Source organism: Coregonus lavaretus (genome assembly GCF_964263955.1).
Source record: "Coregonus lavaretus genome assembly, chromosome: 32".
NCBI classification, from domain to species: Eukaryota; Metazoa; Chordata; class Actinopteri; order Salmoniformes; family Salmonidae; genus Coregonus; species Coregonus lavaretus.
This window is the reverse complement of record NC_140019.1, coordinates 31,372,863-31,398,064: the sequence shown is the minus strand read 5'-3', so window position 1 is coordinate 31,398,064 and position 25,202 is coordinate 31,372,863. Positions and strand designations below refer to the sequence as shown.

Sequence of the window (25,202 nt, the reverse complement as noted above, 5' to 3'; positions counted from 1 at the left end):
AGAGAGAGAGAGAGAGAGAGAGAGAGAGAGAGAGAGATTTCTAAAATGTAGGCCTATGTGAGAAAGATAATGTTAGGAAATCTACATAAATGGGACTTGCTTCGCTCCGCCTTTCTTGCTGTTTGTCTATGTGTGTGTATGTGTGTGTGTGTGTGTGTGTGTGTGAGAGAGAGAGAGAGAGAGAGAGAGAGAGAGAGAGAGAGAGAGAGAGAGAGAGAGAGAGAGAGAGAGAGAGAGAGAGAGAGAGAGAGAGAGCAATCATTTTGAAATCACTTCACTCTCACACACACAACGTGCAGTCGCGCGGTGAGCGGTGGAGCGAACGATCCCGAGGCAGCCCATAGCTGTGTAGCTGTACAGAGGGTCACTGAAAGAGGACCAAAACGCAGGCAACTAATGGACATATAGTATTTAGTGTTTTTTATGTTATTTTTTTTTACTTTGGAACCCTCTGCTATGGGAACATATTGAGGATTAGCTTAGCAGCCGGTGAGAATGTTCCAAACTAAGCACGGGATGCCGCTGTGAAACTGGTCCGGAGACGTACTATATATGGTTGTTTCCGTATCGGAGGAGGGGACAACAATCTGATGTGCAGCGCTTCGGGTCACCAAGTTGTTTTCTGCCGGCAATTAACGCACACGATTTGATATCAGGGGGACCGTCATTGGATTTGAAGGAATAGGCTAACCGTCGTCGGCTGATCAAGTGGATTGTTTGTTGTTTTTTTTATCACAGGGAGTGCGTTGTTCATGTATTGTGGATTCCGAATTGTGGGGAGATACTGAGGGCTGAAGTGGCTTCGTTCAGGAGCGGAGAGGGATCGAAGCTTCTAGCCCGGCTGAAGCGCTCAGAGCTGGGATAGGCTACTGAGGAGTTCTCATCCATCCAAGGTACGCTATGAACTTCATTGTCACGACTCAGCGCTCATATGACGGCTATGTTGACCGTAAACACGCACATATTATGATTCACACACGAGTGGAGCCAACAAAATAGCCTCGAATCTGACATATTATAATTTCCAGATTTTGATAGTTCAATATTGTGTCTGTCACCTGCCTCTCATAACCTACCAGTCCCTTGGGTAGGCTATGCGATCCATTACGCGCAAGAAATTACACCATATGCAGGTCCAATGTTGTGTATTTTCCAATTCATTGGGAAAGGTATCATTATAATGCCGACTCGGGGATAGGTAGAACTAAATATTCCACAAATGTATGGCGATTTCGGTCCGTTTCATTCCGAGGGTGAACACTTGTTGTTTGCTTTCCGACCGTGGACTTTTGTGTCGGCGGTTGACATTCACCGCATGATTTTCCACTGATGACTACGGATGTTAGATGTTTTCCCCTACACTAGCCTACTGGTGTTGATTTCTCTATGAGAAACCTTGCACTTACCCCGTCCACCCTCGAAATGTCCTTTCCATATAGGTCATAAATTAGCTAAAGCTCCCAACGAAATATCTCCTTCTGGGGGTCACGAAACGCGAGTTTTATGAGGACCATATAAGGAATATATGAATTTAATATTTATTCATTTACTATTTATATATATTTTTTGTGGTGATACCTCAGCCCAACCGAGCCAAATAACGTTAGGCCTATGAGTTGAATGTAATAGGCTAATAGTAAGGTAATAAATAGCCTAATCAATAGGCTATTACCATTACAATATATCAGAACAGAATACCCAGCAATAGGCCTATAGGCTAAAGTGGATTGATTGTAAATTTGCCATGAATTGCCAAATAAGTCACTTCTTTTTAAATAGTCATCTAATGTAATTTATAAAACAGTCATATGGGTAGCCACAACGCCCTTCCAAAACAGCTCCCTATTAGACGCGCTTGTATCACCTGTAGCTGAGTCTTTGCAAATAGCTTATTGGTACAGTACCTTTTAAATGAACATTCCCTCAAATTCTAGCCTAGGACTTTTTATCGACGGCCAATATGCTATAGTTATAACTAAATGGCAAATAGCTGAACTATATGAGTTATTTTTAAAAGTAGGATCAATGGTTGTCAGCTCTCTGAAGCGGAGGCCGTAGCCTTTTCATGACATGACATTACTGCGAAATCCGGTCTTTCTGGCTTCTCCCGTTCCAAGCTGTCTCCTTCCACGGAGGCGTCTAACCTGCTAGGCAGGATGGTGGTGGTGCGGTACACATGAAACCATAAAGATGAAACTCGCACCTCTAAATCGCCTATCTCTTAGAATGGTATTGAAAAAGTGTTATATAGGGAGATTGAGGGCGCAACGACACACCATTCTAAGGGTAGGTAACAACACATCTGCCACACTGATCCTCAACACGGGGGCCCCTCAGGGGTGCGTGCTCAGTCCCCTCCTGTACTCTCTGTTCACCCATGACTGCATGGCCAGGCACGACTCCAACACCATCATTAAGTTTGCCGACGACACAACAGTGGTAGGCCTGATCACCGACAACGATGAGACAGCCTATAGGGAGGAGGTCAGAGATCTGGCCGTGTGGTGCCAGGACAACAACCTCTCCCTCAACGTGACCAAGACAAAGGAGATGATTGTGGACTACAGGAAAAAAAAGAGGACTGAGCACGCCCCCATTCTCATCGACGGGGCTGTAGTGGAACAGGTTGAGAGCTTCAAGTTCCTTGGTGTCCACATCACCAACGAACTATCATGGTCCAAACACACCAAGACAGTCGTGAAGAGGGCACGACAAAGCCTATTCCCCCTCAGGAGACTAAAAAGATTTGGCATGGGTCCTCAGATCCTCAAAAAATTCTACAGCTGCACCATCGAGAGCATCCTGACTGGTTGCATCACCGCCTGGTATGGCAACTGCTTGGCCTCTGACCGCAAGGCACTACAGAGGGTAGTGCGTACGGCCCAGTACATCACTGGGGCAAAGCTCCCTGCCATCCAGGACCTCTATACCAGGCGGTGTCAGAGGAAGGCCCTCAAAATTGTCAAAGACTCCAGTCACCCTAGTCATAGACTGTTCTCTCTGCTACCGCACGGCAAGCGATACCGGAGTGCCAAGTCTAGGTCCAAAAGACTTCTCAACAGCTTCTACCCCCAAGCCATAAGACTCCTGAACAGCTAATCATGGCTACCCGGACTATTTGCACTGCCCCCCCACCCCATCCTTTTCACGCTGCTGCTACTCTGTTAAGTATTTATGCATAGTCACTTTAACTCTACCCACATGTACATATTGCCTCAACTGCCTCAACTGGCCGGTGCCCCCGCACGTTTACTATGCAACGGTACCCCCCTGTATATATAGCCTCCCTACTGTCACTTTATTCTATTGTATATATAGCCTCCCTACTGTCACTTTATTTTTTACTTCTGCTCTTTTTTTTCTCAACACTTTTTTGTTGTTGTTTTATTCTTACTTTTTTGTTTAAAATAAATGCACTGTTGGTTAAGGGCTGTAAGTAAGCATTTCACTGTAATGTCTGCACCTGTTGTATTCGGCGCATGTGACCAATAAAATTTGATTTGATTTGATTTGATTTCTATTATTGCATGCAATTACCTCATCTCCTCGCTCCATAATAATACTGGATTATATCTATTTTTTATTAATTTTCATATCTAATACAAACAATAAAACTTTTGAATAGTGTTTTCCCGATAAGCGTTCATGAACTTGATTACGCTTCCCACTGCAGGTAATTTGGCTATTGCAGAGCCCGTCCCAATTGGCAACAGGCTGCTGCACTCCATTTAAGCCCTTCAAATAAATAGTCTAAACTCTAAAGGTAGGCAAGCCCTCACGGCCAAAAACTGCTCTGTAGTAGGCCTAGCCAACCACAATTTACCCAAGCCTGTAAATTGTAGTCCGGTGTAGGCTAGTGACTGTCTGGTAGGGGAGGGAATGGCCGGCAGGGATGTAGCTCAGTTGGTAGAGCATGGCGTTTGCAACGCCAGGGTTGTGGGTTCGATTCCCACGGGGGGCCAGTATGAAAAATACAAATAATGTATGCACTCACTAACTGTAAGTCGCTCTGGATAAGAGCGTCTGCTAAATGACTAAAAGGAAGCAAGCATTAGGGGGAGAAAGGTTTTGGGTTTAAGGAGCTTCAGTCAAATCACCACGATTCCCTCCCCTCTGGTAAAATGCCAAGCGCCTCCACTCGTCTAATTCAGTTAAATGCGGGGTTCATGCAATTAAAATCGAATCGATACTGACAAAGCGTTTCTAGCGTTTCGTTGCTTACATAGCCTACCCGAAAATGTGTTTTTTTTAAAACGTGACCAAATGTGTTGCTGTATTTTAAACGGGTAGAGGCCTAGGCCTACTGTAGATTGGTCAAGCACACTATTGTGGACTATTGCATATAATTTCCATACTTACAAGCAACAAAGTGACGCAGGTCAGTGGAGTGATTGGTGACAGTCAGCCCACCCGGTTCCATGCAGTTTGAGTTCTGCACTGAGGTTCATTATCAACACAATAGCGGATACCTTCATGTCACGCGCCGAGCGGGATTCTGGGGTCGTTTCACGCGACCCCATTTGGTGTGTTTTACTGCTTATGTTGAGACCAGGAGAATCTTGCCTCATTGAATCGTGAGTATTTTCGCCTTTAGTTGTTTGTGCATATTATTTGACAGTAGCCCACTAAATGTTTCAACCGTGTAGCCTGTTGGCCTTGAGGAATTGTCAGCCTACGAGAGATAGGTTAGGCTACATGTGACGGTTTTCCATAAGCGAAAAGGCTTCTCGTGTCTGTTGTTTCGTATCACAGGTTTAATGAAGTAGCATATCTTTCCAATTTATTCTCATACAAATCCACGTCATGGTCAGATTTAAATTGTGCAATGCTGCGAATGAGCAAGGAATGCCGAGATAAACTCGGGAAAATAAATAGGACTTTGTGTAGGCTATGGACATTTGTGCGTAAAATTAATGATCTGAGTCAACAGGTTCACTAATGCATCATTCAAATTTTGAAAAATTGAAATTGCATTTTTTCAATTAAAGGTCTTAGCCGTCTGCCATAGACCTCATGAGAATGGGTGTGGATAATTGTCTATGCTTGAAAGTATGCATTTCCACAGCATGTTTTGGGTTCATTAGATCCTCTTCCAATTTAGTGAAAGTGACTTCCAATTAGGTGTGTTGCGACCGCAGCCAGGAAACAATAGGATATTTTTCTACATAGTAATTCACCAGAATTAGACCATGTAGGTTACATATGGATATAATCATTGCATTCATTCCGACTCCAGCAACTGTAATACATATGTTTTCAAGGAGATCACGCCATGACGTCTGATATTCTCCTAGGTCTTATCTTGTAATATATAAGTAGAGAGTAGTTCCATCTGCCATCAAGGGGATAATCCCTATGTGTTTATACTGGGTGGTATGCTCAATTGAAGGCAAAGCAGCATGGTGTCAGACAATATGGAGAGGGGCGTGACCACTCTGTCTGGTTGAGAGGCTAGATTTTGTGCACCTTGGTATAATCCAAGGAGACAGCCAAATTATGGAGATCATACAACTCTGCCATAGCTCTAGTATGTGTATGTCATTGACCGTAGCTAGATAACACCTCGTTTTCCCTTTGGAGATGCTAGCTAGTGCATTGGCAAAGAACAGTCTGTTGGAGCGGTTAGACCACAATCATTCTCACTGCAGTTTATCTCATAGGCTAGACTAGAGGGGGATAGAGAGCAGGCAGTATCCTGCTCACCTAGACTAGAGTCTTCCAGCCCAATACTGTGTCTGTGTCTCATCACCCCTTCAAATACCACGCTGGTAAATACAGTGAACTACTAACAACCATACGTAGTGGTGAACTATGTTAAAGCCTGAAATTGTCCCTGATATTGCATTTCCACCAGCAGCCACAGAGATAGTCCCAGCATGTTGTGTCTCACTGTATATCACCCTAGCATGCCATATCTCTGCCAGCCATCACCAGTGGGTGGTGTAGTGGAGCACTTTAGTCTCCATCCGCCTTACGCAGCAAGCCGTGGCTCGGTGGCGCTATCCCCTTATGGTCTGCCTCTTTGACTGGCACAGACAGGCAACCGGCAACAGTTTGTCTGCTTCCCAATACAGGGGGAGAGAGGGATCTGGGCCAAACAATTGGGTTGAATGAAATCATTAAAGTAATCCCTTTTGTGCTATGGGGGTAAGGGGCCACCCATCTAGCATGGAGAGAAGCCCCCGTCCAGCAGTCCCCAGAGCGGGGAAGAGAATGTGGCTGATTGTGCTGGACAATGACCTTGCTGGATGGGCCATCCAGGGTTGGGTTCTGTCTGGCTTTAGGACTTGCTCACCTTAACCTCCCCCCACCCTCCTCCATCCATAGGCACTCCAGGCCAGTTTCTTGTATTGTGGCGATAGAGAGATGTAGTAGGATGCTGTTCAATGTGATTGTCAATTCTGACAATGGAGCCAAATAATATTTATGTATGGGATGTATTTAGATGTCCAAAGTTCTTATGCAATAGATCACTTCAAACCAGAACAGATGAAAAGCCAGTGTATAAAAAATGGAAAGAGTCATGTTCTGTGTGATTGCTACTATGTGGTTTATATATGATGGGAAAAGTCACTAATACACAAGATGGGAAAGCATGTGCTTGATTGGCTGGAAGAACCGTATGTGTACGTGTGCCTGTATTGGCTGTGTGTGTGTGTGTGTGTGTTGGGGGGGGGGGGGAGTTCCTCTACTTATGTTGTTGTTTGTAACGTTGTAATAACAATAGCTGTCTTTCTCCAAAACTCAGCAGTAGCTCAACAAGTTCTAAAACAAATAAGCTAACTTTTCATTTGTTTGCCTTGAGATCTTATGAGGAGTTGGTGAGTCTTGTGTAGTGCAGTAAAAGGCCTTGTGACGTATTCGGCGCACCTGGCCCTGCACAGTGAGGTTACACATTAACCAGGGAGGGGCAGATGCCATCGGCCGGTGCTCTCATAGAGTCAATCATTCCTCCAGCACGTCTGGAACTATGGCACTTCTTAACCTCCATAAATGCCACTGTGTAATTAGATTCTTGAATTATTCAGCCTCATGCACATTCCAATGAGGGCTTGAGTGAAGTGTGTGAACAGCTTCTCGTTACCATGATGCAGTGGCATCGCCATGGTAAATTACTTGGCTAACTTGCTGTGTTTGTATCGCTGTTTCTTACGCAAGTGCTTTTGTGTCGCTACCCCCTTTCCTGAACAATCACTTGGCCATGCTTTTATTGAGGCTTGACTGTAGTTGGCAGAGCTTAGTGGTACTTTGGCTTGTTGTGGAGTATACCGTAGTGTAGTTAGCAGACCTGGGTTCAAATACTATTTGAAATCTTTCAAATACATTGACTGTTTGCTCTGGAGTTTTAGATGTAAGGGGGGTTAACGTTTTTGGAACTATTCTATTGGTCCATTAAGCCAGACAAGCTCAATCAAGCAGATAAATTAGGTCTATTTGAAATTATTTCAAATAGTATTTTCACCCAGGTCTGGTAGCTAGCTGGCTGGTTGAGGGAAGGTTGCTGGGGGGTTAGGATGATGAATTCCTAGCCACGGGTTTGAGTTAAAACTTAATACAACGGTTGTGCGCAGTGTCAGCGGGGAGGCCTCAGAATAGCAATTAGCCTGTTAAATCTGTTAACCCCCCTCAGTGTGGAAGCACAATGCTCACCCAGAGAAAAGAGGGAGAGGGAAAGATGAGTGGAGGGAGGGAGGAGAGCGAAGGAAACTGGAGGAGAGAGAGAGTTGGAGACACAGAGAGAGAGGGAGTACAGGAGGGAGAAGGTGAAAGTGAGAGCTAGAGAGGAGTAGCGAAGAGGGGAGGGAGGGAGAAAGAGTGTATGGAGAGAGGGAGAGAGAGATGTACAATGAGGGGATTTGTAATGGGTCTTTGTGAGCAGGATTTAGCGTGCAGCAAGGATTCTAGCAGAGGACACAGCATCACAGGTGTAGGGCATGTGTGGGTGGCAGGAACAGACAGAGAAATATGAAAGCAGTAATGGCTGTGGAGCATAAAGCAAACAGCCTGTCTCACGCAGTACAATACACAGTGCACAAGTCAATGCTTTTTTATTCTGAAATCTGTTGGTTTAAATAATATTTAAAGTTGATAGAAACAAGTGGGTGTGGTGAGAAGGAACGAGGAAGCTTCTAGTTTCCAAGGTATTCTACGACAGCAGAGCGCCCTCTCTCTCGCTCTCTCTCGCTCGCGTGTTCTATTTCGAATTCTCACGCATTGCTCACACACACATCTCTCCAGCACTGCTGATGAGAGGCCGCCCATGTTGATTTAGTAGCCAAAAAGCGGCGCCGCCATAAATCGGACCCACTGTCCGCTAAATCCTGGACTGCTAATGTTGACAGATAATGCACGGGAGAAAGCTGTGTTGACGGCCCATTGTCATTAAAATATATGCGCTATTGTCTGTGCTTGCATGTCTGGACACTGGTCGGAGTGCCCCTCTCCCCTCTCCAGGAAGGCTGAAAGGGGTAGTGGGTAAGGGGTAAGGGGGGAGATTAAGGCAATGCCAGGTGCTAGATGTAGATGTGACTTTCTTAAGTTTCGAGTGTCTTGTAAACGTTGGAGTCGTTAAGGGGCCCTGCCACTCAGAGCCACCGGGGTGTTTCATTTCCATCACAATGTCCACCTCTCTGCCAGGCCACTCAGTTTGACCAGTCACGCACTCACGCACACACACACACAGGAACCTACCCTCTCTCTCTCTCTCTCTCTCTCTCTCTCTCTCTCTCTCTCTCTCTCTCTCTCTCTCTCTCTCTCTCTCTCTCTCAGAGCACACACTAGCGATGTTGCTCCTCACTTCTCCTCTGTGCTCGAGCCTCAACGGCTCCCTGACTCTGCTCTCTGACACACATTCTCGTCACGCACACACACACACATTCACAGACGAGTGAGACTGTTCCAGTGAGAGTCCAGAGGTGTGGGGAAGGCTGTGATGAACAAGTGGGGATCTTCCTGTGGCTGGTGCATGGCTTCTCCAGAGACCATTTCCAAGGCCCCCCGGCCAGTAGCACAGAGTCTGCATTCCAAATGGCACCCTATTCCCTATGTAGTACACTTATTTTGACCAGTACCCACCAGTGCCCATACCACTATATAAGGAATAGGGTGCCATTTGGAACTCAACCCGAGTCTCTCACTGCCCCTTTAGCACCATCCATCATAATGAAACCAGTCAAATCACATTTCATTGGTCTCATACACGTATTTAGTAGATGTTATTGCGGGTGAAGCAAAATGCTTGTGTTCCTAGCTCCAACAGTGCAGTAATATCTAACAATACACAACAATACACACACCCTCACACGCTTATCATTTCATATCTACTACATGTGTATGTACACACATCTGTGACAGTGGCGTGATGATACATTTTTGGTGATAGAGTTTGGTCTCTATCACCAACTATGGCCTCTCTAGGTTTTCAATAAACAGGTCCATGATGTGGTCAGTTGGTTGGATGGGTTTTTAGTGGACGTCTGTGTTTTTCCCCACCAGCGGTACAGAATTCAATGCAGCCTGTTCTCCCTGGCCTCTTCAGAGTTGTGAAATACCTGACCTGCTGAGAAGTGGAGAGGTAATCCTGAGGCCGGGGGTGAGGTATTTTGCACCTCTGAAAAGCCCTCCACGCTCTACCACACACAAAAACACACGCTCTACCATACAGAAAAACACTTACACACACAAACTGAACACACACTTTATAATTCTGACTGTGTGAGTGTCATCAGGGGAAAGAGGAGCTGTCATTTGCAGACCCAGATTTAGACTACAAAAATGAGTCTCTCTCCCACTTGCTCACCCTCAATCATAGAGTGCAGCCCCTGTTCCTCACCAGCCTCATTAGTACATCTCTCCTGCCTGGGTATGAGGAGCGTTCTGTTGGTATATGCTTGAGAAGCCTATATGTCATTTATTGTGTGTGTGGTGTGTGTGGGAAAAAGTGAGTGTGTGTGTGTTGTGGACGTGTGTTTAGGCCTGGTGTGTAATATTTCTCATCTCAATCGGCGTCACACGGAACAAACAACTGCTCCCTACTGATGTGTGTGTTTCTCTCTCTCTCTCTCTCTCTCTCTCTCTCTCTCTCTCTCTCTCTCTCTCTCTCTCTCTCTCTCTCTCTCTCTCTCTTATTATTATTATTATTTTGCCTCATTAAAGAGCCCCTTATACACCAGGGGACCACAGACTTCCAGGAAATGAAGGTTTATTTTCCTCCTCTCTTATCTTTGCAATGGTGTACTCACACTAGCACAACACACACACATGTATTTACGAAGAGGAGGAGGATGAGGAGGAAGAGAAGGCAAATCAGTCATTCCTCATTTCTTTATACAGAGCATCTGGGGAGAGGGACGGGGGGACAGGGGGACTGGGACGTGGGGATGATTAGAAGACATCCTTTCAAAAACAAGGACGTGAGAAACTCCACAGATTAACCCCCGCAGACCTGTCTCCTTGCCCCGGTTGCAGCGAGCATGAGACTCTCCACACGCAGAGAAAATATACAGTGAAGTGAATTAGAGCCAGGGGAGAACAGGGAAGTGGGGAAATGGGGATCAAAGCTGTGTGCTGAAACAGAGAGGTAATTAATAAAGGAGGGAAGAGGTTAAGAATCAAAAGGAGAGTTGCTTTGTGTGTAAATTACCGTGTGTTCAATTAGGCCTTGATTGGGTTGCTTTTGGTTGTGATATAATCGGCGCTGAAAACAAAACCCCTGGGATTTGGCACCACATATGAGTTTGCTAGTTGCTGCCTTTTAGTGGCATATTCAGTTTCAAAGGAAGTCCAAATTAGTGAGCTGTACGCAATTTTTGGTACCCTTGGAATAGCTGAAGGACACCTAATGTTGTCAAAGTCCAGAATTAGCAGGAGGAGGTAGGCAACAGTGGCAGTAAAATGGTTCTTATCCTTCCCCTTAGTCTACTGCTGCATATGTCATTGAAGTACCTGGGAGAGATACAAGGTTGAGTCCGTGTTATGGATTGGACATGGCTCGAACTCTCACGAAACAGAGGTCACACACAAGTAATTGTTTCAGACACATTTAGTGTCTCGTGTGAAGAAGTTTGCAATAAATTAAAACGAGACCTGTCATAAATCCCGAAGAGTTACCCAAGTGTCTTTAAAAGTTGTTCAGACCTTTCTAGAAGATGAGGCCATTTCTAATCATGTTTGTTTGTCTTTGTCTTTGTTTTTCTTACAGACCGATGCTGTGCCAGTCGAGCAGAGTGATGGCGCTGAGGTGGGATGCCACGCTGGTGTTGGCCGCCATGCTTCTGGTTTGCTGTGGCGCCGCTCCCACTGACATTCTCTACCGGATGCTCGAGGAGCAGCCGCCCAACACGTTGATCGGCAGCCTGGCATCGGATGAGGGCCTGCCCGACTCGGGCCACCTGTACAAGCTGGAGGTGGGCACCCCTTACCTGCGCGTGGACGGCAAGACTGGAGACATCTACACCACAGAGGTCCCCATCGACCGTGAGACACTGCGGGACTGCCGTAACCTGTTTGAGGGCGACAAGTGCTTCCTGGAGTTCGAGGTGTCCATCACGGACCTGAAGCAGGGCCAGGGACCGCGGCTGATCGAGGGCCGCATCGAGGTGCAGGACGTCAACGACAACACACCCCAGTTCACCTCACCCATCCTCATGCTGTCCATCCCAGAGAACACGCACATCGGGGCACTCTTCTCCATCCCCATGGCCAGCGACAAGGACTCGGGCCACAACGGCGTGGCCGAGTACTCGCTTAGTGCCGGGATCGACGCCGACCAGCTCTTCAGCCTGCAGGTGGCCGAGGACACAGACGAGAAGCAGCCGCAGCTCATCGTTATGGGCAACCTGGACCGCGAGCAGAAAGACTCGTATGATCTCAACATCCGTGTGGTGGACGGGGGCACACCGCCGCGCGCCAGCAGCGCCCTGCTGAGGGTGACCGTCACCGACCAGAACGACAATGCACCCAAGTTCGAGAGGAGCCACTATGAGGCTGAGCTGGCCGAGAACAGCCCTATGGGACATTCAGTCCTGCAGGTACTAGACACACAGGGATACCTACAGTACATACACAGAGATACCTACAGTACATACACAGAGATACCTACAGTACATACACAGAGATACCTACAGTACATACACATAGATACCTACAGTACATACACAGAGATACCTACAGTACATACACAGAGATACCTACAGTACATACACAGAGATGCCTACAGTACATACACAGAGATACCTACAGTACATACACAGAGATACCTACAGTACATACACAGAGATACCTACAGTACATACACAGAGATACCTACAGTACATACACAGAGATACATACAGTACATACACAGAGATACCTAGTGTACATACACAGATATACCTACAGTACATACACAGATATACCTACAGTACATACACAGATATACCTACAGTACATACACAGAGATACCTACATTACATACACAGAGACTACAGTGGGGAGAACAAGTATTTGATACACTGCCGATTTTGCAGTTTTTCCTACTTACAAAGCATGTAGAGGTCTGTCATTTTTATCATAGGTACACTTCAACTGTGAGAGACGGAATCTAAAACAAAAATCCAGAAAATCACATTGTATGATTTTTAAGTAATTAATTTGCATTTTATTGCATGACATAAGTATTTGATACATCAGAAAAGCAGAACTTAATATTTGGTACAGAAACCTTTGTTTGCAATTACAGAGATCATACGTTTCCTGTAGGACTTGACCAGGTTTGCACACACTGCAGCAGGGATTTTGGCCCACTCCTCCATACAGACCTTCTCAAGATCCTTCAGGTTTCGGGGCTGTCGCTGGGCAATACGGACTTTCAGCTCCCTCCAAAGATTTTCTATTGGGATCAGGTCTGGAGACTGGCTAGGCCACTCCAGGACCTTGAGATGCTTCTTACGGAGCCACTCCTTAGGTGCCCTGGCTGTGTGTTTCGGGTCGTTGTCATGCTGGAAGACCCAGCCACGACCCATCTTCAATGCTCTTACTGAGGGAAGGAGGTTGTTGGCCAAGATCTCGTGATACATGGCCCCATCCATCCTCCCCTCAATACGGTGCAGTCGTCCTGTCCCCTTTGCAGAAAAGCATCCCCAAAGAATGATGTTTCCACCTCCATGCTGCACGGTTGGGATGGTGTTCTTGGGGTTGTACTCATCCTTCTTCTTCCTCCAAACACGGCGAGTGGAGTTTAGACCAAAAAGCTCTATTTATGTCTCATCAGACCACATGACCTTCTCCCATTCCTCCTCTGGATCATCCAGATGGTCATTGGCAAACAGCAGACGGGCCTGGACATACGCTGGCTTGAGCAGGGGGACCTTGCGTGCGCTGCAGGATTTTAAATCCTTGACGGCGTAGTGTGCTACTAATGGTTTTCTTTGAGACTGTGGTCCCAGCTCTCTTCAGGTCATTGACCAGGTCCTGCCGTGTAGTTCTGGGCTGATCCCTCACCTTCCTCATGATCACTGATGCCCCACGAGGTGAGATCTTGCATGGAGCCCCAGACCGAGGGTGATTGACCGTCATCTTGAACTTCTTCCATTTTCTAATAATTGCGCCAACAGTTGTTGCCTTCTCACCAAGCTGCTTGCCTATTGTCCTGTAGCCCATCCCAGCCTTGTGCAGGTCTACAATTTTATCCCTGATGTCCTTACACAGCTCTCTGGTCTTGGCCATAGTGGAGAGGTTGGAGTCTGTTTGATTGAGTGTGTGGACAGGTGTCTTTTATACAGGTAACGAGTTCAAGCAGGTGAAGTTAATACAGTTAATGAGTAGAGAACAGGAGGGCTTCTTAAAGAAAAATTAACAGGTCTGTGAGAGCCGGAATTCTTACTGGTTGGTAGGTGATCAAATACTTATGTCATGCAATAAAATGCAATTTAATTACTTAAAAATCATACAATGTGATTTTCTGGATTTTTGTTTTAGATTCCGTCTCTCACAGTTGAAGTGTACCTATGATAAAAATTACAGACCTCTACATGCTTTGTATGTAGGAAAACCTGCAAAATCGGCAGTGTATCAAATACTTGTTCTCCCTACTGTATATACTGTACATTTATTTAAATATATATCTTTTTTCATTTTAGTAATTTAGTAGACACTTTTATCCAGAGTGACTTACAGTTAGATAGACATAGAGTGCCTTGCAAAAGTATTCATCCCCCTTGGCGTTTTTCCTATTTTGTTGCATTACAACCTGTAATTTAAATGGATTTTTATTTGGATTTAATGTAATGGACATACACAAAATAGTCCAAATTGGTGAAGTGAAATTAAAAACATAACTTGTTTCAAAACATTCTACAAAATAAATAACAGAAAAGTGGTGGGTGCATGTGTATTCTCCCACTTTGCTATGAAGACCCTAAATAAGATCTGGTGCAACCAATTACCTTCAGAAGTCACATAATTAATTAAATAAAGTCCACCTGTGTGCAATCTAAGTGTCACATGATCTGTCACATGATCTCAGTATATATACACCTGTTCTGAAAGGCCCCAGAGTCTGCAACACCACTAAGCAAGGGGCACCACCAAGCAAGCGGCACCATGAAGACCAAGGAGCTCTCCAAACAGGTCAGGGACAAAGTTGTGGAGAAGTACAGATCAGGGTTGGGTTATAAAAAAATATCAGACACTTTGAACATCCCACGGAGCACCATTAAATCCATGATTAAAAAATGGAAAGAATATGGCACCACAACAAACCTGCCAAGAGAGGGCCGCCCACCAAAACTCACAGACCAGGCAAGGGGGGCATTAATCAGAGAGGCAACAGAGAGACCAAAGATAACCTTGAAAGAACTGCAAAGCTCCACAGCGGAGATTGGAGTATCTGTCCATAGGGAAACCTGTTTCAGTCTTCGAGAGATTTGAGACTGGGGCGGAGGTTCACCTTCCAGCAGAACAATGACCCTAAGCATACTGCTAAAGCAACACTCGAGTGGTTTAAGGGGAAACATTTAAATGTCTTGGAATGGCCTAGTCAAAGCCCAGACCTCAATCCAATTGAGAATCTGTGGTATGACTTAAAGATTGCTGTACACCAGCGGAACCAATCCAACTTGAAGTAGCTGGAGCAGTTTTGCCTTGAAGAACGGGCAAAAATCCCAGTGGCTAGATGTGCCAAGCTTATAGAGACATACCCCAAGAGACTTGCAGCTGTAATTGCTGCAAAAGGTGGCTCTACAAACTATTGACTTTGGGGGGGTGAATAGTTATGCACGCTCAAGTTTTCAGTTTTTTTGTCTTATTTCTTGTTAGTTTCACAATAAAAAATATTTAGCATCTTCAAAGTGGTAGTCATGTTGTGTAAATCAAATGATACAAACCCCCCCAAAATCAATTTTAATTCCAGGTTGTAAGGGAACAAAATAGGAAAAATGCCAAGGGGGGTGAATACTTTCGCAAGCCACTCATTGACTCAGTCACAAAGTTTATATCTCTCTACCTCTCACACATGAATATAACTGCCATGTCATGCTCTGGGGCCATTTGTTTCAGTCAAAAGCGCAATGAAGTAGATTCACTTAGAGTAACTTATTTGAAAGAAAATAGCCTTTAAACTCAGACTTTTTGGTTCAGCTATTCGACTCCCCACACCATATTTATACTTCACTAATTATATCTGGTGGAGAGACTGTGAGAGGAACTGGTGAACTAGCTAACACTAACATCCCAAGAGCCCTCAAACTCCACTTGACAAGCACCCTCATTACATTAGGCCCCCTATTTCCCATGGGGCCTGGGCACCGATACAAAACAACAGGGTTAAGGTAGAGGAAACGATGGAACCAAATTATATTCTCCTCAGCGAATTGATTTTTCTTCCTCTTCCGTCTGTCGCTTTAACCACCGGTTTTACAAAACACTAGTGAATTATTGACAGGTTCTGAGAATGGCATATTGGATTGCAGTGCAACACAGCCGATAAGGCGAGCACTACAGTTGTCCGGGTTCCAGGAGCAATTTGAGACGAAGTGTCCAGGCATAAAATGTGTATAAATACTGTTAATCTCTCAGTCAACAATTAGTCCATGCGTTCAAGATGTTTTCAAAGAGCGTGTCAAGAGTGTTTTCTCCCTTCATGATCCTGCTAAGGGAGCAGTAGCAAATGAACGGCAAGGGCGGAAAAATGGTCTAATTTGATGACTTAAACGGGTCAGACGTGTCAATCAAGCATTTCTGCTTCCTCAAAGGAATGCTCTCCAAATGCCTGTTAAGTGAAATGCATTCTGAGGTTTCTGTGGAAGATAAAATGGAATGAGTCACATAGAGCATTATACCAATAAACCCCATGGATAATCTGATGTCTGAGTCACATTAAGTCATGCATGGCTCAGTAATGGGAGGGCTGGGTCATTCTATTTGACTATCCTGTGGGGTAAGTCATACAGTGCTTTACCACGTGTGTTTAAGGATGAGTAATGTTAGAAAGATGACAAGTGGATCTCGGTGTGTCAGGTGGTAAGGTGTCAGAGTGACACTGTAAGGTTGGGTCCGACAGTTAAAGAGATTCGTTGGTTTACTTCGATTCTAAATGATACCTCGCTTATTTGCCCAGTCCATTTACACCAGATCAACTCACAGACACCTCTATTTAAACTGTGTAATCATGGGCCTATAATGGGATAAAATATATTAGGATCCTTATTACCAAACTCACTGAGTTGACATTCCCCTATGTGTAGATTACGGAGATGGCTTGTTTCCTAATGTGTTAACGTTTCTAATGCAAGGCTGTTCTCAGTTTCTTATGGGAAGTTTCTTGTTTTGGCAAGGATTACAGAGGCAGGGCCAAGTCAATCCGTTGCCACCAATCCCTGTCACTCTATCTCCTCCTAATGGCCCCTGTAGGAACAAGGGCCTTTTGATAATAGGAGGAACATTAACATGCTCAGTCATTTCCCCATTAGCTGCCAATGACCCATGTGACAATCACTAGATGTTTATGTGGGGCTGCGCATGCTTAGTTTTGATAGTCCATTATGAATGACACAGAGCATGAACTTGAGCTATGGGGAGAATCAAGGCTTTGATACAATCTAGCAGGGAATTTACAATTGTTTCTGGGTTTTGAAAATGGTAGGTTGCAGAAGCTAAAGGCTAATATTTTATGTTTTTTCTGTGTGTGTGCGTGTGTCCAGGTGAAAGCCAACGATGCTGACATGGGTACCAACGGGGAGATCGACTACAGCCTGCACCAGGCCTCCGATGCCGTCCAGAGGTTGCTGCGCATCGACCGCTCCACAGGGATCATCTACGTCAAGGGGCTGGTGGACCGTGAGGAGGAGAGCTTCCTCAAGTTCTTTGTGGTGGCCAAGGACCGCAGCCCCAACTCCAAGAGCTCCAAAGTCCTGGTGACCATCAACGTCAAGGACCAGAATGACAATGCACCCGCCATCGAGATCCGTGGCATTGGCCTGGTCACCCACCACGACGGTGTGGCCAACATCTCAGAGGACATGCCCATCGGCACGCCCGTGGCCCTGGTGCAGGTGTCGGACCGTGATGAAGGGGAGAACGCCGTGGTCACCTGCGTGGTGGCCGGGGACGTACCCTTCCAGCTGCGGCCCGCCAGCGAGTCAGCCAACGACCGCAAGAGGAAATACTTCCTGCAGACCACGACCCTGCTAGACTACGAGCGCATCAAGGACTACAGGATTGAAATAGTAGCAGTGGACTCAGGTAACCCTGCACTGTCCAGCACCAACTCCCTGAAGGTGCAAGTCACCGACATGAATGACAATGCGCCGGTCTTTTCCCCCACCCTGTTCGAGGTGGACTTTGCAGAGGAGAACCAGCCAGGTGATAAGGTGCTGGATGTGGTGGCCACGGACGCGGACAGTGGCTCCAACGCAGAGCTGACCTACAGCATCATCATGGACTCGACCACTAAGGGGCTCTTTGAGATCGACCCCAAAACGGGAGAGGTGCGCGTGATGAACACGCTGGACCGTGAGCACAGAGAGCACTACGAGTTCCATGTGGCGGCAGCCGATAAGGGCTCGCCTAGCCTGAGGGGGACGGCCACGGTGGTGGTCAAGGTGCTGGACCGTAACGACAACGACCCCAAGTTCATGTTGAGCGGCTACAGCTTCTCCGTCTTGGAGAACATGCCTCCGCTCAGCCCTGTCGGCATGGTGACGGTCATCGACGCAGATAAGGGCGAGAACGCCAGGGTGCGGCTCTCGGTGGAGCCCGACAATGGCAAGTTTGTCATCCAGAACGGCACAGGCACTATCCTCTCCAGCATCTCCTTTGATCGCGAGAAGGAGAGCACATACACTTTCCGCCTCAAGGCTGTGGACGCCGGTGACCCTCCCAGGTCCTCCTACGTGGGTGTGACCATCAACGTCTTGGACGAGAACGATAACTCCCCCTATGTCACCAAGCCCTCTAACTCCTCCTACAAGTACCTCCCACCTCTCACGACCCCCGAGACACGCGTGGAAGTGGTGGAGGCCGAAGACATTGACACGGGACCCAACGCCGAGCTGGTCTTCAGCATCACCGGCGGGAACCCCTACGGACTGTTCCACATCTCACCCAACAATGGGGAGATCACCCTGGCCCAGGAGTTCACCCGCAAGCACAACGGGCTCCACCGTTTGGTGGTGAAGGTGAGCGACAAAGGCAAGCCACAACGTCACACCACCGCCCTGGTCCACATCTTCGTCAACGAGACCATGGGCAACATCACCCTGATCGAGTCTCTGGTGGGTCACAGCCTCTACACTCCTCTGGACAGAGACATTGCCGGGGACCCCAACTACGCGCTGGCCCAGCGCAGCAACATCCTGTACGGCAGCCTAGCGGGCATCGCCGGAGTCATCCTGGTCATTGTGGTGGTGGTGGTGATCCGCCATCGCATGCAGAAGGACACCAAGAGCGGCTACCAGGCAGGCAAGAAGGAGAGCAAGGACCTGTACGCCCCTAAAGCAGGGCCGAAGAACGGCAAGGGCAAAAAGAGCAAGAAGGGCAAGGCGCCCAAGCCCGCCAAGCCACTGGAGGAGGAAGAAGAGGCAAGCCTCCAGAAGGGCCTCAACTTCAACCTCATAAACGATAGTGTCAATGACAGTCCCCGGATCCACCTGCCCCTCAACTACCCCCCGGGCAGCCCCGACCTGGGCAGACACTACCGCTCCAACTCCCCCCTGCCCTCCATCCAGCTGCAGCCCCAGTCGCCCTCTGCCTCCAAGAAGCACCAAGCCGTTCAGGACCTGCCCGCCACCAACACCTTTGTGGGCACGGGTGACAACAACTCTACAGGCTCCGATCAATATTCGGATTACAGCTACAAGGCAAACCCGCCAAAATACAGCAACAAACAGGTAGGCGACTACTTCGTAAACACAGCAGGGTACAACAGGAACATTATGTGGAGCGACGAGGTTTGGTAGACATGGGACTGAATCACAGAGATCTGCTACCAAAGCTGCACTGATCACTCATTCTCTCACCGCGATCACGCCACTACCTTTCCCAAATCAGGGCAGGCTTGCCTTTTCATCTCTCGTTTTTATTTATATTTTTCGTTATGTTTATTTTTGTCATTTAATTTTTATCTTCACCTTAAAATGGACTCACTACACTTTCACGCTAAGAAGGAAATATCATATTTTGTACTTAATTGTATCTCACCTTTTCGGGGGGTTTAAATGAAGGAGCTTATGTTTTTGTGTTGTTTTTACTTTGCATATCTTTGGTTGGGCACTTACACTGCCCCACACAGAGTCATTCCGTATATTTGAATGTGTTTAGAGAAATAAATTGGTTTTAAAGTCCCTCTTTATGGCAGGATTCTATTTCCCTTCACACTGAGTTTGTTCATTTGAGTGTGACAAAGTGCTGGTGAATTCCTCAGACACTTTTATTGTCTGTTGGCTACCACTTGAGAGTACCAGCTGGGCCTAACTGCACTTTTTTTATGTTTTCACTTCAAAATAATTAAAACCTTTCAGCAAAGGGTAGATAGCCAAGGGGAAAGAAGGGAGAGGGGGAAGGGAGGGAAAGAAGACATTACAAAAAAAGCACACTTAACGACAAGGGAAGGTCCTTTCAGACACCTTGTGTTATTTTGAAGCCTGCCGCTGCACATCCTGTTAGGCTATTGAAAAAGGACTCTTCATTTACTGGGGCTTAAGTCAATTGTTTGTACAGATTAATGGCAGGTAATTCCGTCCCCGCTCGCCTGTACACAGAGAGTGCCTTGCTTTATTTAACGTACATATGTGGGGTCATTAAATTCATGCTCATAAGGAGCGTGGTATGGCACCTTTATGAGTAATGGACTCGAGGCCCCGGCAAGCTGTGAATAATGTCACATCCACTGTGAAACGAGAGGCTCTGAAAAAAAAACAGGAGACCGAGGTTGATTGCGTTTTGCAGTAGTATCCGTTGGAGAGTATACCAAAAAAACCAAGATTGCTTTGTTCGTATAATGATTTGGAGACAATCGTAGTAATATGCAAGTTGTACATATGTGAATAACAAACTATGTTTGCTGTTGTTGTATTTTTTGTTTTACTCATCATGTGTTTGTTCTGATTGCAACATTTCCTGTGTGTGATTTGTACTCAAATGGAGCACATTCATTTTCTGTGTGTAACTGAGCCACTCAGTTGTCCTTGTTAGTGATGCCTGCATTCACCTTCAAAATGCTCTAACAATCAAATTACACACACACACACACACACACACGCATTTGAATACAGGAGGTAGTACTGTTATTGTCATGCTTCAAGTGAGCGTCATAATGTTTGCTACAGTAGAGTACCCAGGAGGCATTGCAGTTCAGTGTTCCATGTTGCTTGTGTTCAACTGTATTTAAAGCTGCAGTTATCCCCATTTTGACGAGACATTTACATTTTGCTTCTGTTTTTGTTTTATCCATTTCTTTGTTAGCAAAAATATTGTACCCTGGGAGAAATTCTGTTCACCGTTTTTTGCAACTAAATCCAATTTTATTTAAATAAAAACATTGTTAAAATGGTGAAATCACACTCTCTGTGCATTCCATGGGCATTGGGCTTGAGGTAAAGTAAGATTTTGGGACGGGCCAAATGGGGATTAAAACTACAAATGGGAAATTAATGCTTAAGGTACAGTTTCCATTTTCATTATCATCTTTCTTTGTTGACAACCATTAACTTTCCATACAGCTAACACGCTAAATTACACAATGGGTTACATGGGTTGGACTAACAGCGGCACAAAAAACTATGTTTTTTCTTTGGACATGCACTCCCCAGTCCCCACATAGTACTACTTATGACTCCCCGCTCTCAGTTAGCATTTTAACTTGAATGTTTCAGAGAAACAACAATCAAGCGGATATTTAGAAAGCCTTGACCTCACTCTAAATGCTAAATTAGCTCCTATACCTGCATTAGCCTACATGCCATTTATAAAATATAAACCTTAACAATTACCTTTTTTGTTGCTAATATTTTTGTCTTTCTGTTTTTGAAAATCGAAACGTCTGACATTTCGAGAGCTTGGGACTATAAGGTTCTAGCTGCATTTGACATAGCCTTGTTCTATAACATTTTCTCTACCTATATAGTACTTTAAATACCCCTAATTCATGTTAAATTCAAGATAATACAAGATACCAAAATTGCTGACACCATTCAAACCAATGAGGGTTCGGAATTTTAATGGCAATTATCTCAGAATCATCTTTTTGCAGATAGAACCTTATAGTCATTCCCAAGCTCTCGATTGTCAGTCAAATGAAATCTATATTCCCCAACCCTAACCCAATATGAAGTTTTCCCTCAATATGGAATGTATATTAGAGGAAAGAGCTTATATTTCCATTCTGTCTTACCCACCCTCCCAGCATTGGAATTCCTCCTGCATCCGTGCTGCTTAAACAACGTCGATTCTGCCCTCAGCTTGCGCAGTCGCCATGGAAACGGAATGACCAGTGTGTTGTGTGTGTGTGTGCGCGCTGACTCACGGAGCTGTGCGACATGGGTGGGGGGGGGGGGGGGGGTGTTTGTCCCTCTAAAGCTCACATCATTACATCTCCTGTGGTCGTCACACAGAGATAATCAAATCATTCTTTGTCCATCACTCTTAAATAGACTGTAGGACTGTAATAGCAGAATACTGTACCTTGTGTGTCTGAGTTTTCCCTCTGTGCTTTAAGAGAAAATAAAGAGATGTGGATACTGCAGCCTTAAATCAGTGAATGTGTGTGTGTGCGCTAATGTGTGTGTGCTGCATCAGGGGTGCTTTTTGTGTTCGTTTGTGCCCGCTGGTTTCCGGTGTTACGACATGGCTTATAGCCCGACCAATATCTGTTTACTCACAAGCTGAAATAGGTGTTCTTGTTCCTCAGAGTCTGATGGCTACAGAGATGCATTCGGACAGCTACTAGTTGTGGTGACGGTTGCTTCTGGTCTCTTTTCCCTTCTTGGTTTTTGATGAAGTGGGAGTGGGAGTGATGGTTTCCGAAGGCGTAATGTAAAGGCACAGAGAGAAAGAAAGAAAGAGGGAATATTTCTCCTTTAGCCCCCTCAGATGAGACAACCATTGTTTCCCTCAAATTCGGTCAGAAGAGTCAAAACAAGGAGATGACAAGGCGTGTCTTCTTCAGACTGAAATCAATCTTCGTCCCGCCCAGTGGGGCTGAGAATGAGGGAATATTAATGCCCTCTCTCTCTCTGTCTATCCATACACCCTCTCTACCCACCTTACCCATCACAGGAGGTTGGTGGCACCTTAATTGGGGAGGACGGGCTCGTGGTAATAGGCTGGAGCAGAATTAGTGGAATGGTATCAAATACATCAAACACATGGTTTGATGCCATTCCATTTGCTCCGTTCCACCCATTATTATGAGCCGTTCTCCCCTCAGCAGCCTCCACTGTCACCGATTAACTGCTGTTCATTAACCTACCTCCGCCTTTCATGACAGTCGTTTCTGACTTTCCCCGACTCTCAATCACTCTTTCTCTCACTCACTCACTCACTCACTCTATCTGTCTCTCGCTCTGTCTATCTCTCCTTCTGTCGCAGTGGTCAAGGAGCCACAGGCGAAAAGTAGAGAGTGTCACTCTATTCTTCTAAGAAGCGAGTCAATTATGCAAATGAGTCCCATGGCAGATGATATGACAAGGCCTTGTGTAATGACCAGAGAGAGTTTTTATGGCCATCTGTCTCTGACCTGAGTACCATCGGGTTAGTCAATGTTTCACTCCCTTTTTCATAAATACCTCAATGAATGCCCATATCTAGGTAATCTTCAACCCAATGAGACTTTGAGTGACATTCGATGGTGACTCACACAGACACAACAATACAACATACCTGTAGGTGTAGATAGATAGGGAAAAAAACAAGCGAGGGGCAAAATGGCCACCACAAAAGATTTGAGAATAGCAAAACCGACCAACATTTGAATTATGCATGAGCAGTTGTTGACAATGCCGGGCTAATTAAAATAAAAAGCACCTCATTTTAACGAGCAGAATCGTGGTAATGGAGTCTTTTATTGTTGGCTGGTTTTAATTTTTTCCTCTGTGTTGGTCTCTTCTAACTTGGCATGACACTCTGATGAGATGAGAATCATTAGTCTCGCAGTGCTCCGCACCTGTGTTAGCCCCCAGGCTGATAACATATTTTGTCTGCATTTCACGGGAGAAAATTACATAAATTTTAGCGCCGCTGTGGCAAAAGTACTTCTGCTCTTTGCGCCTGGCAGTTTTTCATCTGCAATCAGAGGGGACCCTGGGCCAGCTATTTTATTGCTGGCACTGCCAGGGATACCCGTGCCCATTTGGTTTGTTCCTCACCAATCAAGCCCAGAAATAAAAATATATAACAGGATGAAAGTTTGTAGAAATTATAGAATTGTATAAATTATAGTTAATCTGATGAAGTATTTTATAAATGATAGTTAATCTGAATAAGTATTTTATAGATTATAGTCAATCTGAAGGAGTATTTTATAAATGATAGTTAATCTGAAGGAGTATTTTATAAATGATACTTAATCTGAATGAGTATTTTATAAATTATACTTGATCTGAGGGAGTATTTTATAAATGATAGTTAATCTGAATAAGTATTTTATAAATGATACTTAATCTGAAGGAGTATTTTATAAATGATTGTTAATCTGAAGGAGTATTTTATAAATGATACTTAATTTGAAGGAGTATTTTATAAATGATAGTTAATCTGAAGGAGTATTTTATTAATGATACTTAATCTGAAGGAATATTTTATAAATGATACTTAATCTGAAGGAGTATTTTATAAATGATAGTTAATCTGAAGGAGTATTTTATAAATTATAGTTAATCTGAAGGAGTATTTTATAAATTATAGTTAATCTGAAGGAGTATTTTATAAATGATAGTTAATCTGAATGAGTATTTTATAAATGATAGTTAATCTGAAGGAGTGTTTTATAAAGGATAGTTAATCTGAAGGAGTATTTTATAAATGATACTTAATCTGAAGGAGTATTTTATAAATGATAGTTAATCTGAATAAGTATTTTATAGATTATAGTCAATCTGAAGGAGTATTTTATAAATGATAGTTAATCTGAAGGAGTATTTTATAAATGATACTTAATCTGAATGAGTATTTTATAAATTATACTTGATCTGAAGGAGTATTTTATAAATGATAGTTAATCTGAATAAGTATTTTATAAATGATACTTAATCTGAAGGAGTATTTTATAAATGATTGTTAATCTGAAGGAGTATTTTATAAATGATACTTAATCTGAAGGAGTATTTTATAAATGATAGTTAATCTGAAGGAGTATTTTATAAATTATACTTAATCTGAAGGAATCTTTTATAAATGATACTTAATCTGAAGGAGTATTTTATAAATGATACTTAATCTGAAGGAGTATTTTATAAATTATAGTTAATCTGAAGGAGTATTTTATAAATGATAGTTAATCTGAAGGAGTATTTTATAAATGATAGTTAATCTGAAGGAGTGTTTTATAAAGGATAGTTAATCTGAAGGAGTATTTTATAAATGATAGTTAATCTGAAGGAGTATTTTCATCCTAACTGATACTGTATAGTATGCTCCAAGATAGACAGGAAGTCCTTTACATCCTTCATTATGCTTTAGTACTGCAGAGTTACACACATGTCCAGTACTGCAGAGTTACACACAAATCAAAT

General features: G+C 44.7%; 1 protein-coding gene across 2 annotated transcripts in view; it reads left to right on the top strand.

Moving 5' to 3' along the window:
* The first annotated feature begins 272 nt into the window (after positions 1–272).
* The window catches only part of LOC311107900 (protocadherin-1-like), a 305,681-nt gene continuing 280,751 nt past the window's right edge, over positions 273–25,202 (top strand). For both annotated transcript variants that reach the window (XM_084150495.1, XM_084150496.1), the window contains exons 1-3: positions 273–893; positions 11,201–12,029; positions 17,178–19,364. In XM_084150495.1, the coding sequence (XP_084006621.1) occupies positions 11,205–12,029; positions 17,178–19,364 (3,012 nt within the window). In that variant the 5' untranslated portion in view covers positions 273–893; positions 11,201–11,204. The remainder of the gene's footprint in view (positions 894–11,200; positions 12,030–17,177; positions 19,365–25,202) is intronic.